The sequence below is a fragment of the Colletes gigas genome, unplaced genomic scaffold, assembly GCF_013123115.1.
Source record: "Colletes gigas isolate AHSC1104 unplaced genomic scaffold, ASM1312311v1 Colletes_gigas_Sc00005, whole genome shotgun sequence".
NCBI lineage: Eukaryota > Metazoa > Arthropoda > Insecta > Hymenoptera > Colletidae > Colletes > Colletes gigas.
The window spans coordinates 8978264-8997448 of record NW_025106634.1 but is presented as its reverse complement, the minus strand read 5'-3'; the positions used below and the strand labels follow the sequence as shown (position 1 = coordinate 8997448).

The 19185-nt window shown below is 38.0% G+C and overlaps 1 protein-coding gene across 1 annotated transcript; it reads right to left on the bottom strand.

The window, feature by feature from the left end:
- Positions 1-1881: 1881 nt before the first annotated feature.
- Positions 1882-18796, bottom strand: LOC122395346. The gene is made up of 8 exons (XM_043392831.1): positions 18113-18796; positions 15880-15987; positions 15369-15514; positions 14687-14849; positions 13770-13926; positions 5301-5450; positions 4212-4665; positions 1882-3684 (listed from the first exon to the last, which is right to left on the bottom strand). Exons 1-8 carry the CDS (start codon positions 18330-18332, stop codon positions 3439-3441), a joined length of 1644 nt encoding a protein of 547 aa, XP_043248766.1. The 5' UTR covers positions 18333-18796; the 3' UTR covers positions 1882-3438.
- Between the last annotated feature and the right edge of the window lie 389 nt (positions 18797-19185).

Below are 19185 nucleotides of genomic sequence, written 5' to 3'. Positions count from 1 at the left end.
GAATTTATTTATTTCACTTCGAAAAATTTTCAGATCGAAGTCCATTCGATAAATTTAATTTATATTCAATAAATTCAATTTTAATTCATATATATTGGGACCATGTAAGGGGGATTTATTTATTTCATCTTGAAAAATTCTCAAATCGAAGTTCATTCGATAAATTTAGCTGCTTGAAATGGGGAAAATTGTCGAAATTAATATTAAGACGCTCATCAGGGTTTTCATAACGAAATACGCCTTGAAAAATATATTCAAACGAGTTGTAAACAAGCCTTCATTTTTGGGTCTGAAAGTTAAAGAGTGTAGTCAAAATTGAGACGTTATTTTTCTCGTAAAATAAGTCGATCGTTTCGAAAGAAAATATCAGGTCGAAAGTTGTAAATTCTGTGTCTTTTTGGGTCTGAAAGTCAGCAAAAGTTAGTCAAAATTGAGACGTTATTTTTCTCGTAAAATAAATCGATCATTTCGAAAGAAAATATCAGGTCAAAAGTTGTAAATTCTGTTTCGTTTTGGGGCTGAAAGTTAAAGAAATTAGTCAAAATTGAGACGTTATTTTTCTCGTAAAATAAATCGATCGTTTCGAAAGAAAAAATATCAGATCGAAAGTTATAAATTCTGTTTCGATTTCCGCGTGTGAGTTTGAGTTTGTAAATACTGGACCCCAAAATGGAGTTTTTTCTTTTAGGAAGTGTACTCGAAATCAAGATGGCGTCATGTAGAGTTTTTCCCAAAGCATTTGAAAACGCCAAGAATGTCGTTTTTATTATGTTTGTCGGAATAATTTCTGTGCAATTTTGTTCTTTTTTTTATCGTAATTTCCCCTTCCTCGTTATCTGCGTGGTGTTGACGCGGCAGCGATCGTCGCCGATGGAGTATTTTGCGTGTTACATAACCTTGATTGAACGTCTGATTGGGTCAAGTGGTGAGAACAATAGTTGGTATCTGTCCGTCTCTCCTCGCTGGGCATAACCCTATTTTACAATCTTAATTCATCACATCCGCGGCAACTTTACCCTGCTTCCTCGTTGCCGGAAGTGTCGCGTTCGCGTCTCGTTTCGCGGCTGATAATCTCGAAAATTAAAAAGAAAGCCCAAGGTCGTCCCTAGAAATCCCATCCTCATCGTCCCTCCGTATCCTTGGTCGTAAACAGTTCGTTGCCTTTTGCCTGTTTTTCTACGTTTCTTCCGCGAAACGAGAGGCCACGAGTTTACGAAATAATTCACCGCTGGTAACCTTCGTTTCCCAATTTTTAGAGATCCCATAAAAGAGACGACCATTCCAGGAATTCCATAATAAGGAAATCTAAATAAAATTACTCACCAGTGTTTTTTGGGGGGACATAAAATTTTGATTCCCCAAAAAATCCCATAGAATACTTTGGCTCCAGAATAACAATTTTTCTCGTGAAACGCGATGAGTCAATTTCATGAAATAACTCTCCCAAATTTTCTACAAAATCTTAAGCACCAAACTTGGTATCTCAGACAATTTTATTCGCGCAAATTTCGATGTAAATGATATTCTTAATTATCGTTTTTTTTTTAAATTTTACAAAGAAAGTCGATATTTTGAGATCTATTTTGGCCCTGAAAAAAGATTCTATATTATCCTTGATATGTAGAGCAGAGGCTGTGTTTCGAATCGTAGGAAGAAATGGCGAAAACGGGAACGGGACATGCTGTGCGACGAGTTGCGCGTGCTTTGATAATCCGCACCCATTATGCGCATACATTATGCATAATGGACGGTGTAAACTCGTTTACAAATTGTACGTTTGTCGATACGCTACCGTACAAGCTTACTTCGAGCAAACGTTTCGCGCGGAATTTATCAGATATCGAGCCACCATTCGTCAAACCTCGCTACAAAAGACACGAGTTCATCTGGGTAGCGTTTATTGAGTTTATTACAGAATGTCGTACACTTAAAGTTCGTAAACACAGTGTTTCCGGTCGCCAACGGAATTAAAAGTACATTTAACATTTGTTTTTTTTTTTTGGTTGGTTTTTTTTTTTAGAAATTTTTCAGAAAGATTCTTTGCGGAGGAACGTTTAAAGTGCGAATTATTTTTCAAAGATTTATACCTACCTATGCACAGAACTGTGTATATCACACCAGTACGTGTACCATTTTTGATTTTCATGGACGAAATCGCGAGAATCGAAACAGAGAGAGAGAGAAACCAGAGAATTAATATTTACATTTCATTTCGAGGGTGTTCTCGCGATTTCTTGACTAGAATTTTCGCAGAAAAGACGGTCGACACGATCGAAAGCTTCGACAGATTCGAGACACCAACGAGAAATACTCGAATGTTTGTTCGAAACCGATCGAATCGACCAGAAACGGGTTCCGAAAGCGTAAATAAAATATTAATGCGATCGGATCGAATTTAATTGGATTCGGGACAGTTGAAACCAAATTGGATCGATTTGAACCGAAAGGAGACAATTTGAACCGATTCGAATCGGTTCGAACTGCGTCAGATTCGTTTAAAATTAAACAAAATCGAACAAAGTAGAACTGAGTCGATCGTAAACGCATCAGAACTAAGGAAAAGTAAACAAAACCGATTCAAATCGAAAAGAACCAATTTGAACCGGTCCGAATCGGTTCGAACTACGTCAGATTTGTTTAAAATTAAACAGAATCTCACAAACTAGAACCGAGTCGATCGTAAACGCATAAAAACTAAGGGAAAGTAAACAAAACCGATTCGAATCGAAAGGAACCAATTTGAACCGATTCGAATCGAAAGGAACCAATTTGAACCGATTCGAATCGGTTCGAACTGCGTCAGATTCGTTTAAAATTAAACAGAATCAAAGAAACTAGAACCAAGTCGATCGTAAACGCATCGAAACTAAGCAAAATTAACCAAAATCGATTCGAATCGTACCAGTTTCAATCAAAACAATCGAATACGAATCAATTCGAACCAATCGAAGTGCCAGTGACCGCCAAAAATTGATCCAACGCGATCAAACCGAAGCAAACAAGTCCAAACTAGTTCACGCTCGTCCAAATCGATCCGAATCGGTTCGAACTACGTCAGATTCGTTTAAAATTGAACAGATTCGAATCAAACCAATTCATATGGAACCAAACAATCTGGAACTCGAACCGAGTCGATGGTAAACACATCAAAACTAAGCAAAATTAACCAAAACCGATTCGAATCGTGCCAGTTTCAACCAAACCAATCGAATACGAACCAATTCGAACCAATCGAAGTGCCAGTGACCTCCAAAAATAGATCCAACGCGATCAAACCGAAGCAAACAAGTCCAAACTGGTCCGCGCTCGTCCAAATCGATCCGAATCGAAGCGCTTCTAACGAATTCGAAACGAATCGATTCGAATCCACTCGAATCGAACCGAATCGAACCGACTCGAACCGTTCCAAACTTGCTCGAACATTCCCATAATCGATCTTCAGACGCTCTTCTCCGATATGGTGCTCCTGATGCTTCTGTTGCTATCCCTCCTCTGCAAAGTACGAGCGTGCCTTGGAATGCGTACAGGCGTTTCTCTGTCGCTGCCCACTCGTCTCAGGCTCGTGTCACGTTCGATTCGAGCGTTTTTCGGCGCCACTGGGCCCCGGATGTTCGTGTAGACCACGTAAACCGCCAAAATACCGACGACGAACATCGCGATACCCACGCCGCTCACCGTGCCAACCTGTCGTAATTTATAACAAAAATTATCAGTTCACAAATTAATTTTAATGAACGAGAAGGTTCTAAAAAATCTCATAGTTTCGTTGACATTACCAAGCTCCTCAAAGGTAAATATCTCTCGAATTTAAAAAAATCTCATCAGTCTACTAGTGGAAGACGAGATGTTGGCACATTAGATTACATAATGATGATCAAGAACCCATAAAGTGCCACCGTCTCGTTTCTCAATAGTATAATACTCAGTGTTTAGCGTTTCCCCTTTTTGATTCCAAAGATTTCAAGTTAAAATAAGCGAATACTCCGTTCAGGGTACTGTGTGCTCGCGAGAAGTTGGCTAGTGAAAGGAATGCGGGCCCAATTGGCGCGTGGATCCCCCCTACTATCGATCCCATCGTCTCTATTGGCCGCCAAGGCGGTGAAAGTGGGGATGGGCGGAGCGATCGAAGCGCCACCCCAATTCCCCCGAGTGAAACGCGTCAGTCGCGGTCGGTAACACTACTCTCGCGATTAAAAATTGATTTTACCGACCATAGTCCACCATTCGTTGTCGTCCATCTCGGAGACGAGGACCTGCGCTGCCTCGTCGTCCTCCTCGTGGAGCAACTTTATCTCCTTGGCGGTGGTAGCACAACCAGTTCGCGTACCCTTTTCCTTGCCAATCAGCTTCTTAAAGGCTGCTGGCATTTCGTTCTTGGCGGGTTTCTCGTCGTCGTCGTCGTCATCGTCGTCGTCATCGTCGTCATCGTCGTCGTCGTCGTCGTCGTCCTTCTCCTCGGACTTCTCGTTGCCCCAATGCAACGACACTTTGTTTTTATGGACGACCAAAAAGCCGAGTGTCTGCAACTCCGCGGCCTTTACTTTCATCGATAGCTCGAGGGACATGGGTGTCGATTGCGATTCCTTTGCGTAATCCGCCAGGACGTTCGACAGGACGTTGTTCCAATCCACGGCGTTCACCTGGTTCTTGCACTTTTTTTTCTTGCTAATCAGGGTAGATGGAATAACGAATTTACTCGATCGGGATACGATGCACGTAACGGTTCCGACTTTTGTAATATTTAAAAACACGTTCGGCGAACGTGCGCGGAATTCTGAACTAGTCAACTAACGCCATTTATCCATACTTCGAATGCGTTTCGTAAAGAATTGCACACGTTTCGTTCAACTTCTCATTCTTGCACAAAAATTAAAATCTCCACTATTTTTTTTTACAAATTACTTGGTTCCAGAAAAAATGTTCAAAAAATCCAGTTGGAACTTACAATTTCGAGCACGTTAACCCACGGGGTTAATTGATTGATTTTAAGTTTGCAAATTGTTACAATGACGGTCAATTAATCTGATTGTAACGAGCCCGTCGCGAATTAATATAATCGTTTCGTAATGTGTATCGTAAAAAGTACCCGACAAGCACCGCGATTTGTATTCGAAACCGCGGTAATCGAGGCAATTAGTATACCGTCGAGCGTCTCCGCGAATCAATTTATCGCCGCAATTAATTTCAGCGAGTGTAATTTTTAAACGATGGTAATTCCACGATCGTATAGTTCACGCGTTACACCCTTCATGTAACTTTCTACGCGAATGATCAACGACTATCGAAACTATCGTGTTTACCACAGTGTCTCCAATGCTTTCGCGTAGATTTTTATCGCGTCTTCGAGCCACCTGACCTCCCTCAGCTCCTCCGCGTCGTACTCTCCGCTGTCCTTGCCCGACCACCATTTAGATTTCTCCACTCTCGCCTCCAGTCCCGCGAATTCGTTTCTAAACGAAAATTTAGAACTCGTTAACCCTTTGGAGGACAAATTTTTAAAGAAATTCAAACGATAGATACTCAATAAAGCGTATAATGGTGAAAAAACAACGGTAAATGTGCAAAAATTGGGGTCCATCGCTTCTCGTACTCGCCACCAGAGGGCCACGCTCTTTACTCTCTCGCAAGCGCTCGATCTACCTTCCATTAGTATAGATACGTTCTTTTTAAAGGATATTTCACATTATTAAAATGTTCTTAAGTCGTATTGTGAATATAATAAAATATAAATTTCTAAAAAGAGGCTATAAAAAAATTTTTTATGTTTCTAGTAAAAATTAATAGAAGTGTGATGATAAATTAAAATTCTCTTACGTCATATTGTGAATACAATAAAATATAAATTTCTAAAAAGTGGCTATTAAAAAATTTCTTATATTTCTAGTAAAAATTAATAGAAGTGTGATGATAAATTTCTAGAATCATAAATATTACGAGAGATCGAAAAGATCGAGCTCCATTTTTCGAGGAACAAGTGGCTTCCAAGAGGCGGTAAGAATAATAAAAGATTGCGATCCAACGTAGCGCGAATTAAAAAAACATCATAAGAGAAGAAAGATCGTACAATAGAGATATCATGGAGCTCAATTTGTAACTGGTAATATTATTTAACCTCGAACGATAAAATCTAAATATCTTCTTCGAAGGTAAAAACAAATTATACTTAACCAGTTAAGTGTGTTTGACGGCTATATCCGTCATGCAGATGTGGCAGAATTTTGTGTCGTGACGACTATATCCGTCATGCGTAAAATCTTGATACAAATTGATATTTAAATTGTAATATTGGCGAAAACTAAATTATATTCGTAAATTTTAATATGTTTAAAATGTTTCGAGGTCAAGGCAAAATGAATAATCGAGAATATATTTTTATTTATTAAAATGTTTCTATATCCGTGATTCGAGCTAGAAAACGATATTGGAACGCGCGGTTTTTCAATTGTAGCGGTTTGTTAATGGAATAATGGAACGGCGGGGATGTGTTAATGAACTCGGTAATTGCGTGTATCGTTTGCGTGCATAAACAGTGGTATTTCTATCACGATACAGCATTATATGCAAGAGATGATAATTACACGTTTAAATCTGTTTTCATGAATAGTAATCGGCGTGTTTAATGATTACATAGATTGAATTTAAACACGGGCGATTAGATGCAACACGCGAACGTAACCAGTATTGGCAGACCAGCGTGAATATGAAAGATGCCATTTTTTCAATTGTTTTTTCCTTCTTTTTTCTATTTAAAACGTGTTTCACGGTGAAATACGATTATACGTCTTTTGTCAACGATCCGCGGTTCAACGGGTGGATGTTGAAGCAAAAATTATTATCCTTGGAGACGTTTATTCTCAGTAGATTAATTAAAATATTCTGCAATGAATCGTGTTGGTCTTTAAAAAAAGTTATTTTTGGTCTTCTTTTCGCTATTTTAATCCTACGTTTATGGGGTATTTTGGAGGTCTTGCAAATTTTAAAATTTTTTTCTAAAAATCTGATTTTGTAATTTGCTCTAAACGTTGATCAATTAAATAACATTTTAAGTGTATTTAGCAAGTATTATGAGAGTAGATAAATTTGATAAATTTTGTCAAAAATGAGATAAATAGAATCTAATAAAAAATCTGATTTTGTAATTTGTTCAAAACGTTGATTAATTAAATAACAATTTAAGTGTGTCTAGAAAGTACAATGAGAGTAGATAAATTTGATAAATTTGGTCAAAAATGAGATAAATAGAATCTAATAAAAAATCTGATTTTGTAATTTGCTCTAAACGTTGATCAATTAAATAACATTTTAAGTGTGTTTAGCAAGTACTATGAGAGTAGATAAATTTGATAAATTTGGTCAAAAATGAGATAAATAGAATCTAATAAAAAATCTGATTTTGTAATTTGCTCTAAACGTTGATCAATTAAATAACATTTTAAGTGTATTTAACAAGTACTATGAGAATAGATAAATTTGATTTTGGTCAAAAATGAGATAAATAGAATCTAATAAAAAATCTGATTTTGTAATTTGCTCTAAACGTTGATCAATTAAATAACATTTTAAGTGTGTTTAGCAAGTACTATGAGAGTAGATGATAAATTTGGTCAAAAATGAGATAAATAGAATCTAATAAAAAATCTGATTTTGTAATTTGCTCTAAACGTTGATTAATTAAATAACATTTTAAGTGTGTTTAGCAAGTACTATGAGAGTAGATAAATTTGATAAATTTGGTCAAAAATGAGATAAATAGAATGTAATAAAAAATCTGATTTTGTAATTTGTTCTAAACATTGATTAATTAAATAACATTTTAAGTGTGTTTAGCAAGTACTATGAGAGTAGATAAATTTTACAAATTTTGTCAAAAATGAGATAAATAGAATCTAATAAAAAATCTGATTTTGTAATTTGTTCTAAACATTGATTAATTAAATAACATTTTAAGTGTGTTTAGCAAGTACTATGAGAGTAGATAAATTTGATAAATTTTGTCAAAAATGAGATAAATAGAATCTAATAAAAAATCTGATTTTGTAATTTGTTCTAAACATTGATTAATTAAATAACATTTTAAGTGTGTTTAGCAAGTACTATGAGAGTAGATAAATTTGATAAATTTGGTCAAAAATGAGATAAATAGAATCTAATAAAAAATCTGATTTTGTAATTTGCTCTAAACGTTGATCAATTAAATAACATTTTAAGTGTGTTTAGCAAGTACTATGAGAGTAGATAAATTTGATAAATTTTGTCAAAAATGAGATAAATAGAATCTAATAAAAAATCTGATTTTGTAATTTGCTCTAAACGTTGATCAATTAAATAACATTTTAAGTGTGTTTAGCAAGTACTATGAGAGTAGATAAATTTTACAAATTTTGTCAAAAATGAGATAAATAGAATCTAATAAAAAATCTGATTTTGTAATTTGTTCTAAACATTGATTAATTAAATAACATTTTAAGTGTGTTTAGCAAGTACTATGAGAGTAGATAAATTTGATAAATTTTGTCAAAAATGTGATAAATAGAGTCTAATAAAAAATCTGAAGAAACAGGGACGTCGATCCATATTTCATCGCGTTCATATCGACGTCATCAGGAGCTCCATAAGAAGTTTAGATAAAATGATATAACATCCTGGGTCACATAACAATATATTACAGGGGAACCAAATAATCAATATAGTTCCAGAAAATTGTGAATGAAAGCATAGAAATATTAAACTCTGAATGGCTCGTTAATACGAATACAAAACGAACGATGTATCACATACGTTTTTCTCATTTCTCGAAACGTATCGATTAACACATTTGTAGTCGTTCTTTGTAGGTCGCACACTATCGAGTTTTCGATCGATTAACTCTCGACAATGAATCATTTAGAATTAGTATTTAGCGTGGTGTGAAATTAGTATGTATCCTGGAAAATCTATGTGTTCTGATTGATAGGAATATATGTGATCGGTTTATAGCCGGAGTAAAACAAACGCTTAATAAATCGTCACGTTTTGTCGGTCGCGAGACAACGCTGGAAACCCGCGCTTATGTTTTATTTGATCCCGATACATAATCGTGGCTTCGTTGCATATTCAAGGAACGAGCCAGGTAGTCGCTAATCATTTTTCCACGTACAGGTATCGGTTGTTTCACGCACGACTGCATCATTAGTCAGCCGCGGAATAATAGCTCCGTCAAATCAACCGGAACGTATAACACGGCGCGGACCTAATGAAATTAAGTTTTCTAAAGGGTACATATAGCCGAATAAGGGGGTCAAATGTGCCCTTGAACCAAATTTGACATACGATGGATCCATCGATAGAGCATCAGAAAAAAACTTTCTGTACCAAATTTGAACCCTCTATCATGTTCGGAAGGGTAGTTATTGGGAAAATTCGGATTAGCGAATTTGTGCCTATTTCCCCTATTTAATCGAGTATGAAAATTATGAAAAAAATCTGGTGCATTGCGACTATTGAGATACGTGTTTGAGAATTTTTTCCGATTTTTCGTTTTCAAATCCTAGGTGTGAGAAATTAAAAACGCAAAAAAACGCAGAAAAATACCGATTTCGTATTGAAGCTTCCGAGACACTAGATTTATATAATTACTGTAAATGCATATTGTCATTGGTTATGTCCCTGAATTTTTTCAGATTTTTTGGCAGGGTGCGCCGTAGTAGCAGAAATGAAAAACCGATTTTTTCGGCGTTTTTCGCGTGAAAAGGCAACTTATACTTTGAATTTTTGTATTCCCTTTAATAGATAACTATATTCTGTGGTTTTAAACATTTCCATGTTGTGTAAAACAGTGTATACAAGAAGAAAAGCAAAATGGAAATTAAAATGGAAATTTCAAACATTCCAACAACGGTTGCACCCAGATTTTAAAAGTTAATTCAAGCGTTAATAAAAAACGGACTCTGATATATGGGATTCCCTATAAATGAAAGAAAAAGTGCAATAAATAACGTTCGATGGAAAATGAATGAGAAAAAATTCGCGAGAAGCATCTTTTTCGAGTTTGTAGTATATTATAGTGTGGGAATACGAGCGTGAGCGCAACTGGTATGCGAAATTTGATCAAAATCGGAACTGGCGAAGCGTGGCGGTTCGATTTTTATCAGATTTAGGTATCAAAGTAGGTAAATCGCATAATGTGCAAACCGTGATGTTGCTCGACTGTCGTAACGCATTAGTCTAGTTCTGCTACGAGAGAGAATAGAAAAGCTCGATCTCTGTGTCTTTTTTAACCCCTCAACGCTCATATTTTTCGGGTTAACCAAGAACGATCAGTTTTCATTATTGGATTTCTTTCTAAAAATGCGGTTTTTGTTAATTACAATGTTGCATTCAACGTATAATTTGAAGGAAAACAAATATTATCATCCCTTAAACCATTGGATGAAACAAATATCGTTTTTCAAAGCAGTCAGACTCGAGCATGGACGTTGAGGGGTTAAGCCTCTACAATTCATAGTATATCTCTATAGGTTCTTTAACCACCTCTTCCAAATTTAAATGGAAGATTCCAGGGGCCAAAATCAGACGAAAATCAAGAATACCAATTTGTCGATCGAGGCTTCGTTAAAAAACTATTAACGTTTAAAGTTGCGCCTGGTAAGATGGCAACCTGCGAATAGCTGCTAGTGGTTCTCACCTAAAATGTCGTTTACATCAAAATCCACTGATTAAAAGTTATTTGAAACAATTATTACGGAAAGTAGTGATCGCAAATGGCGAAACAAGTAATTTTTAAACACCTCCAATCGACAAATCTAGCGTTAAGATCGAAAATTGGGAAGAATTTGTTAACGTTTAAGGGGTCTGGTATCTCTAGAATATTGAAAAATTCGAATTTTTTTTTATTGGCTTAAATAATAGTTTGAAGCCTTAAAAACATTATGCGAAAGGTCTCAGTGTCGGAACGATGTTTTTGCTGAAAATTTAGAGCCCCAAACGATGACGTGTATCTGCACCCTGTAGCGCGTTAAAGGCATTTTCCTCGGAACTATGTTTTGCAAAACGGTGTGCAGCATTACTCCAGTTCTAATTAATCAATTGCTTTGAGAATTTACAGTTATCTTTACTATTATATTCATTAGGCATTGGCGATCCGTTTTTTTCAAAATCGTCAAACAATTCTGCAAAATATTCGTAATAAGAACTGGTTTTTGTGTTAAAATTCGATTTCAAGTTTCAAATATCTGCCACATTGTTCATTTTTATAGAAATTGAAATGTCTCGTCGTCAATGCCTAGGACATTTATCATAGTTAATGGAATATTTCGGTTTTTGTTGTACGTAACAACCATTTTACCACAATCCTGCACACCAGCCGGGCATCGAAACAAGAAGTGGCTCGGGAACATGGCGCTGCGTAGGCTTAATTATAAATATTTTTTAAACATTACCAACGGTTTTTTTCAACATTTGTTATACCTAAATACGGTGCAAAGTTTCAGGATAATTGAATGCTTACTTTATCTTCAGTGATGCTTAACAAAATGCCTCGTTTTCCATACCGCTAGAGGTACCAGACCCCTTAAGGGGTTAAGCCTCTACAATTCATAGTATATCTCCATAGGTTCTTTAACCACCTCTTCCAAATTTAAATGGAAGATTCCAGGGGCCAAAATCAGACGGAAATCAAGAATACCAATTTGTCGATCGAGGCTTCGTTAAAAAACTATTAACGTTTAAAGTTGCCCCTGTAAGATGGCAACCTGCGAATAGATGCTAGTGGTTCTCACCTAAAATGTTATTTACGTTAAAATCCACCGATTAAAAGTAGTGATCGCAAATGGCGAAACAAGTAATTTTTAACCCCCCTTCCCAAAATTGGGAAGAATTTGTTAGCAAATCGCGATTTCCATCGTTCGCCATTTACCCTTTAGTTATCGCGTAATTACGGAATCAGCACTCCCATTCTCCCGCGATCATAATTCTCCGCTTTACGAGGCGTGCATTATGGAATCGACTGTTTTATGCTTTTGTTAAACGTTACGCTCTCATTGATTGGATTTTTTTTTCGAAAATATCCGTTCTGCCGATCCGTGCAAAGAACTCGAAAGTTTTTGCATAAAACGATCTAGAATGGCCTTGGTCGCGATATTTACAATGCTCGAGAGAACAACGAGAGCCGTCGTTACTTTGCATCACATTGTTGCGCGCGTAAACTTTCCGATTTGCATGGAAAAAAACGAAAAAAAATGGAAAAGATCATGTCGAATCGCGAACAGGAAATCCCCGATTCCATCGGTTTCGATTCGTCGTTGATCGTGTTTTTTTCATTTTTTCGTCCAAGACAGCTTCCTGAAACTTACATCCGAACGTTTGTTACGTCTGCGCGATTCCTTCGTGAAAAGTTCTGATTTTAAAGCGACGTGATTCACGCGTTAATCGACCGGATATAATAGGACTTCCACCGTATTAATAGACGATTCTTACGTAACGATCCACTGTCCAAAGTGATTTGCGAACATCGCTACCGATCGCGTATCGTCATCGCGATTAAACGATTAATCCTTCGGGACCAATTTAATCAGCGACACTCGGCTTACGTCAGCCCGTACTTTTCTTTTCTTAATCGATGATCGTGTAGCCTGTATCCCACGACATGACTAAATCATTACTCAAATTACTTTGGAAGAAAATATACAATATTATCAAACGCGTTAAGTAGGTTAAACACTCGATAGAAGTATCAAGACCGCCGCCATCTTGGTTCATCTGAGACCTTCGCCTCAAAAAACAGTGCATCAGATATCGTTTGGTTGCAAATATTCCATCACTATACCACAAAATGTCCTCCAAATATTAATCTTTTCCTAAGATAATAATAATTATATTTTTACGAGCCAACCTAACCTCTTAGAAATTATTTTAGTTCCCTCGAACGATTCTCTGACCAATTTAGGAGCGATCCAAGATCTTGCCTGTAAATATTGTATCTCTGTACCACGTTTATCCTTTAAAGCCAAAATGTCTGCCAAATATTAATCTTTTCCTAGGATAATAATAATTATATTTTTACGAGCCAACCTAACCTCTTAGAAATTATTTTAGTTCCCTCGAACGATTCTCTAACCAATTTAGGAGCGAAGATCTTGCAGTTATGTTTTTAATAAATGTACGTTTATCGCGCGAACGTGGCGATTTCGAACTCCCATTGCAATTGAATTACATCCTTGCTCCCAATTCCGCTATATTTTCCTTCTCCTCCGGATGGTAGAATACCATCCCACGCGTATCGCCGTTTAAACATTAAGAAAATATATAAGGCGAAGGAGCACGGACTGGCGTTACTATTATATAAACGATAACGCGATCGGGAATTTTCAATGTAACAAAGTCCACGAAAGGAATAAAAAAAAAAATATTTAACAAGCGACGGACCTTGTACCGGTCGACACCAACGCCACGGAGCAAAACGGAGGACGACGGAAACTAAAAAACATAAGTAGGACAACGGCTCTTGTTTGTTTCTAATTACTAGACCGCGTATCTTTATGCTAATTCATAGTTTTATTAACAGAATCGATGAAACGGGAGCTAATTATAATAAATCTTACTTCAAGTGGTGCACAGTTTTGTAAAATTGTGCCAGTTCGATTCAGCGAGTAAGAATCGTAAAAATGGCGGCAAGTTGGGATGGATAATATTTTATATTTGGTCCTCGTCCTCGAAGTGGAAATTGAACCAATTTGAACGGAGATGATATCGAATAGAAAATTAATTTATACTGGTATTGATATTGGGGTTACCTGGAATCCTCTAGGAGCAGTATAGTGTTCGACGAGTTCACGTGTTTCAAGTGTTCCTCGAGGCGTCCCTCGCTGAGGACCAGAACGGTGGAGTTCGAGGGTTTGCCGAAGAATCCGTCTTCAGGTTTGCCGACATGCACTATGTGTGTCGTCAAATCTGAAAACGATCGAGGATAATTTCATTTTTACGTTCTACGAATACATTTTCTCGAGAGAACAGCTGCTAGTGGCTCTCACCGAGCAGAGCTTCTCGCGCTGAGTGAGAACCACTATGCGCGCGCAGCTGCGCGCAGGCTGCCTATCTACAGGCGCAACTTTAAACGTTAACAAACTAACAAACTAACTGAAAAACTAACTAACTAATTGACAAACTAACTAACTAACTAATTGACAAATTAACTAACTAATTGACAAACTAACTAATTTAATTCAAACTAACTAACTAACTGACAAACAAACTAACTAACTAGCTGAAAAAACTAACTTACTAACTGCAAACTAACTAACAAACCGACAAACTAACTAACTGCAAACAAACTAACTAACTGCAAACAAACTAACTAACTGGCAAACAAACTAACTAACTGACAAACTAACTATCTAACTCACAAACTATCTAACTAACTAATATACTATCAAAATAACTACCTAACTAACAAACTAACTAACAAACTGTTAATAACTTTTTAACGAAGCCTCCATCAACAAATTGGTATTCTTGATTTTTGACTTATTTTGGCCTCTAGAATCTCCCATTAAAATTTTGAGAAAGGTATACAGTGTTCGTGATTAAATTATATCCATTTTGATAATTCATAATTTGAAATCGACTCGAATCTTTTAGAGACCAATTTTAGAATTAATTTCGCGTTGCAAGAATAGTTTTTAACGACTGTCGATAAAGAAGGTTGACGCACCGTCGTCCTCGCTGTCGTGCACCAGTACGCAGAGACCCTTTTGAATGGCGGCCATCGTTAGCTTTTTGGCGATGTTCTGCGCGTCGTCCTCGCCATCGTCGTCTGCGTTCGCCACCAGTGTAAATGATTTCCACTTGAGTTGCTCCGCGACCTTCAGTGCACCCTGGAACCCCATCGAATTTCTGACGGAAACTATGAACCCTTCCAGGCGATCTCGTTATCTTTTTACGGCCAATAAAACTCTCACGACCACAAAATGCACGTCCACGAAAATCGCGCTTCAAATTCCTCGCGTTATAGAATAATACTGGCAAAAATTGGTTAAACGTTTGACGAAGCAACAACAAACTTTTTATTATTTAATTCTGTCCACGAGTTGTGGGAGACTCTGTACAAATCGAGACGTAAAATGGCGCGAAAAAGCAAGTTTGCAGTTCATGTTGTCGCCATCTTTGCAACCTGCTGAGAGTAGGTTCACCGTTAAAAATTACTCTGATTACGTCTGGTGTACCATATAGACGATATTTTTGTTATAAAAGAAAAGAAACGATCTTCGCCGTTAAAAATTAATCTGATTACGTCTGGTGTACGATATAGACGATATTTTTGTTATAAAAGAAAACAAACGATCTTTAGGGTAAAATTGCTGTGTATAACGGACGATATGTATGGTGATTATTACCTGAACCAGATAAGTATCGGATTCCTTCGCGAGATAATGAAGGAACGGAGCGTTCGACTTGTGCTTGACGATATGCGGCACCTTTAGAATCGACGTTATTTTATGCACGGCTTCCGCGTTCGTCGCAGTGCTCGGCCCAATAATTCCTGCAAGAATTTCAACAATTTTTCCCTGTATATTTACCGACTCCATAAAGCACGATAACGTTACAATTTTTTTAGAATCTTAAAATTCTTAAGCACGACGTCGACTCATTTATAACGGGGTAAATTGCATCGTTTATCATTTCAAATCGATCTTCGAATAGCTTTTGCGCGATAGAAATTCCGATACGAGCTTTCGAGTTTTCGAGTTTTCGATCGATTTCCAAACTCGAATCTCTCCTTCGAAGCGCATCGGGGACGAGAAATGGTGCCATTTGTCTGCTAGCAGCGCTCGCGAGATTGCTGTCTTAATTTTCACGGAAAATTCTCTGATCGATGTTGAAAGTTGCTCGGTGCAAAACGTTTACCTAAGTAGTAAGGCGGTTGCAAACAGTTGGTGTCAGCCGCCACGAGAGCCTTCATTCCCGCTTTCATCGAGCCCGTTATGCTACCGCACGTGTCCACAACAGTCATGTCTGTAAAATAGAAAAAGAACCATTCACCATCGATTTTAATCGCGTCTACGAATCTCTATTTAGGAATTAACACGTTGACTGCCGGTCTAAAATCCTAAAATTGTTTACGGGACCAAAACTTTCATTTTAGGCAATTGTAAACTACACAACTTAAAAGTTGTCCTAGTAGTTGCTCTCGTGAGCTCATTAAAATTTACGAAGCCTATTAAAATTTATTTTCTTCAACATTTCAACTTCAGAATTCATTGTTACAGTTCTACTGTTAAAAGTTCTGTCACCCATATATGGGTCACGTGGCAGTCAAAGTGTTAGGAATCTCTGGTCCTCCGAGAAATCTCGTATCTATCGAAATTCTCGGTTCTTTCGAGATCCTTCGGACAAATACAAAAGCAATGCAATAACGATGCAATTTTTGTTTTAGTACCCATCGCGTCTACGAATCTCTATTTACGAATTAAGAATCTCTGTTCCTCCAGAAATCTCGTGTCTTTCGAAATTCTCGGTTCTTTCGAGATCCTTCGGACAAATACAAAAACAATATAACAACGATTAAATTTGATTTAGTATCCATCCTTTCTACCAATTAAAAATCTCTGTTCCTCCAGAAATCTCGTATCTATCGAAATTCTCGGTTCTTTCGAGACCCCCCTACAAATACAAAAGCACTATAACAACGATGCAATTAAATTTAGTACCCAGATCGTACGCCACAAAGTTCCCCTTTCCAAAGTGGTTTCTTTCAAAAGTTGGCACGTGCAATTGAAAAATTGGAGAAGTACAAAACTTTGTATCGCAACGTCTTTACTTTTTGGCATGTTCCCTCGCGGTGGTAAATTCTGGTTTTACCAGAGCCACACGCCATATTCGTTAATAATCTCGAAATGTTGGTGCACACGTTGACCTTAAAAGGCAACGCATTGGCGCGTGGATTTGGTCAACGTCTTTGCCAATTCGGATGAATCGATCGTTTGCAAGGGACGTTTCAAAGACGATTTATGCTTTGCGTACACCCGATATTGCGAATCCTGCTACGGATATTAATATAACCACTGCAGAAGCTTTCAACGTTATTACTTCTCTCAACGTTAACAAAAATCCCAATGTGGCGCGCCCTATTCGTTCTTTATTAAATTTTGCCAATTAATTTCACCTCGACCCTTTTGGACCATCTTTGATAAAGCTGCTAGGTTAGGGATTTCTCGGGGATAGATTAATTTTTCTATTTAATATCCAAGATGAACGATGTAACGTTAGAGGTCGTTGACCTGTTAAGAAAATAAATAAACATAATTTCGTCACGCTCGTTAGATTGCATTGTTGCACTTAAGAAAGGTCAGCAGAGATTCTAGCGGTTTATTGCGCGTAGGAGTAAATTACCGTACGAACAGGATCGATCATGACAACATTTCTATTCTGAATCGTTATAATCCGCCGTCTATTCACGATCGTCGTGTCCTTGTCAATTAAATTTTTCTACTCGATGTTGCTAATGGTCTTAACAACATTGCTCGTATCTTCGGTTTAATTGGTCTTAATTATTACCCCGAGGTCTGCACGTTGCATACCGTTTTCCAGTTACCGATTGTTTAAAATTAATCTAATCATCTACCGTTGAAGAATTTGCAATTAAGCAAATTGTACCAATTAATTTTTTTTTTTCAACGCGTCTATTTATTCTTTCGAGTGTTCCGTAACGTTGCCCCTTTGTTTTCAAACCTGCGATTAATCGAGGTGAATCGAGGACATTGGGAGCTCGATAAATAAATAAAAATCTCTCTTTTCTCAGAATAATCGACAAGAAAATATTAAAAACATATAAAGAATTCGCAATATCGTCGAGGATAAAGTGCAAACGACGCCTTTAGCCATTCGATACGAGCAATTTATTAACCATTCAAGACCCGTTAATTCGTGACGCGCGAAGATAACTCCAAACAACCGGTTAACTCATCTTCCCCCGTTAATGGACAAGGAAGATTCCTAATGATTCATTTGAATTCCCGATACGCGACGAACGGGAATCCTAGCGATTTTCCTTGGCACCGTTTTTGCCCGCGGTAACGAGAATAAAAAGAAAAAAAAAGAGGGAGAAAAGCAAAAAAAAACAGCATGGAAATCTCGTTACCGATGTCGTGTCCGCCGGACTTGTTATTGTGAGTCTCGGCGAGCAGCTTCGCGGCTTCGTACATGAGAACGCCCCTTGGCGACAATTTCCTGCAGGACGGATCGTCGTGGACGCTCGTCAGCAGCGAGATCTGCGCGTGACTTCCGCATTCTGTGCGCCCGCCGCAGGTGCACGCGCAGAGGATCCCGATAATTGCCAATAGCGTTCGCGAATTGGCCATCGGGGACCGTTACTCTACCCAACTTATCCTCTTTCTTTCTCTTATTTTCGTTCTCCTCGATTCTCTACGATTTCCTCATTCCCGCGACGTGGCAACGCGACGTACGCGCACCGTCCACGCGCAACGGTTCGCGCGCAACGTTCACGCGCAGCGGGCAAAGGGACGCTAATAACAGAGCGCTGCGCTGATCGTGCGCGAGTTTTTCCCAGTCGTTAAGCCGCGCAACCTCGACGCTTATTATCTTCGTGTCCTTTTTTTCTCCTTTCTGCCCCCCTTTTGTTGTCGATTCTATTCACTGAACTCTCACTGGACGACTGCAGCGCCGCGATCGCGAACCCCGGGTGCACACGGGGCCTCGTGCGTGTAGCCGAGACACACGAAACGGGAGATTCGTTTTTCGGGTGAATCGCGGCGGCGGCGGCGGACGTTGCGGGTTGCGGTCTGTTCCTCGATGGCTCTTCTTCCACTGCAGACCTTGGTAGTGAAAACCGACGGCTTTATAAGGAAGCCAATGCGACATGTATTATGAGAATTTCTAGGGTTTTAGGCTTCATCGACCGAGCGACAGGCGTTCTCGCGTTGACCTTGTTGCGTCCCCCACCCCCTGCCTGTGTATTTGGCGCGTGACACCACGGTTTACTCCTCTCCCCCTACACGATTAATCTTCGTATCATCCGGTCGAACTTAATTAATAATTCTAAGTCTTACATTTAACAATTTTTATTATCCAAATAACATTTCGAATGAAAAATTTCCCATTTTTAAAGAACATTTAATAATTCGAATTTACACCTGTATTAAATATTTATGTGCACGAGTAATAAATATTCCTGTTCTCAGAGGGGTTCAGCGA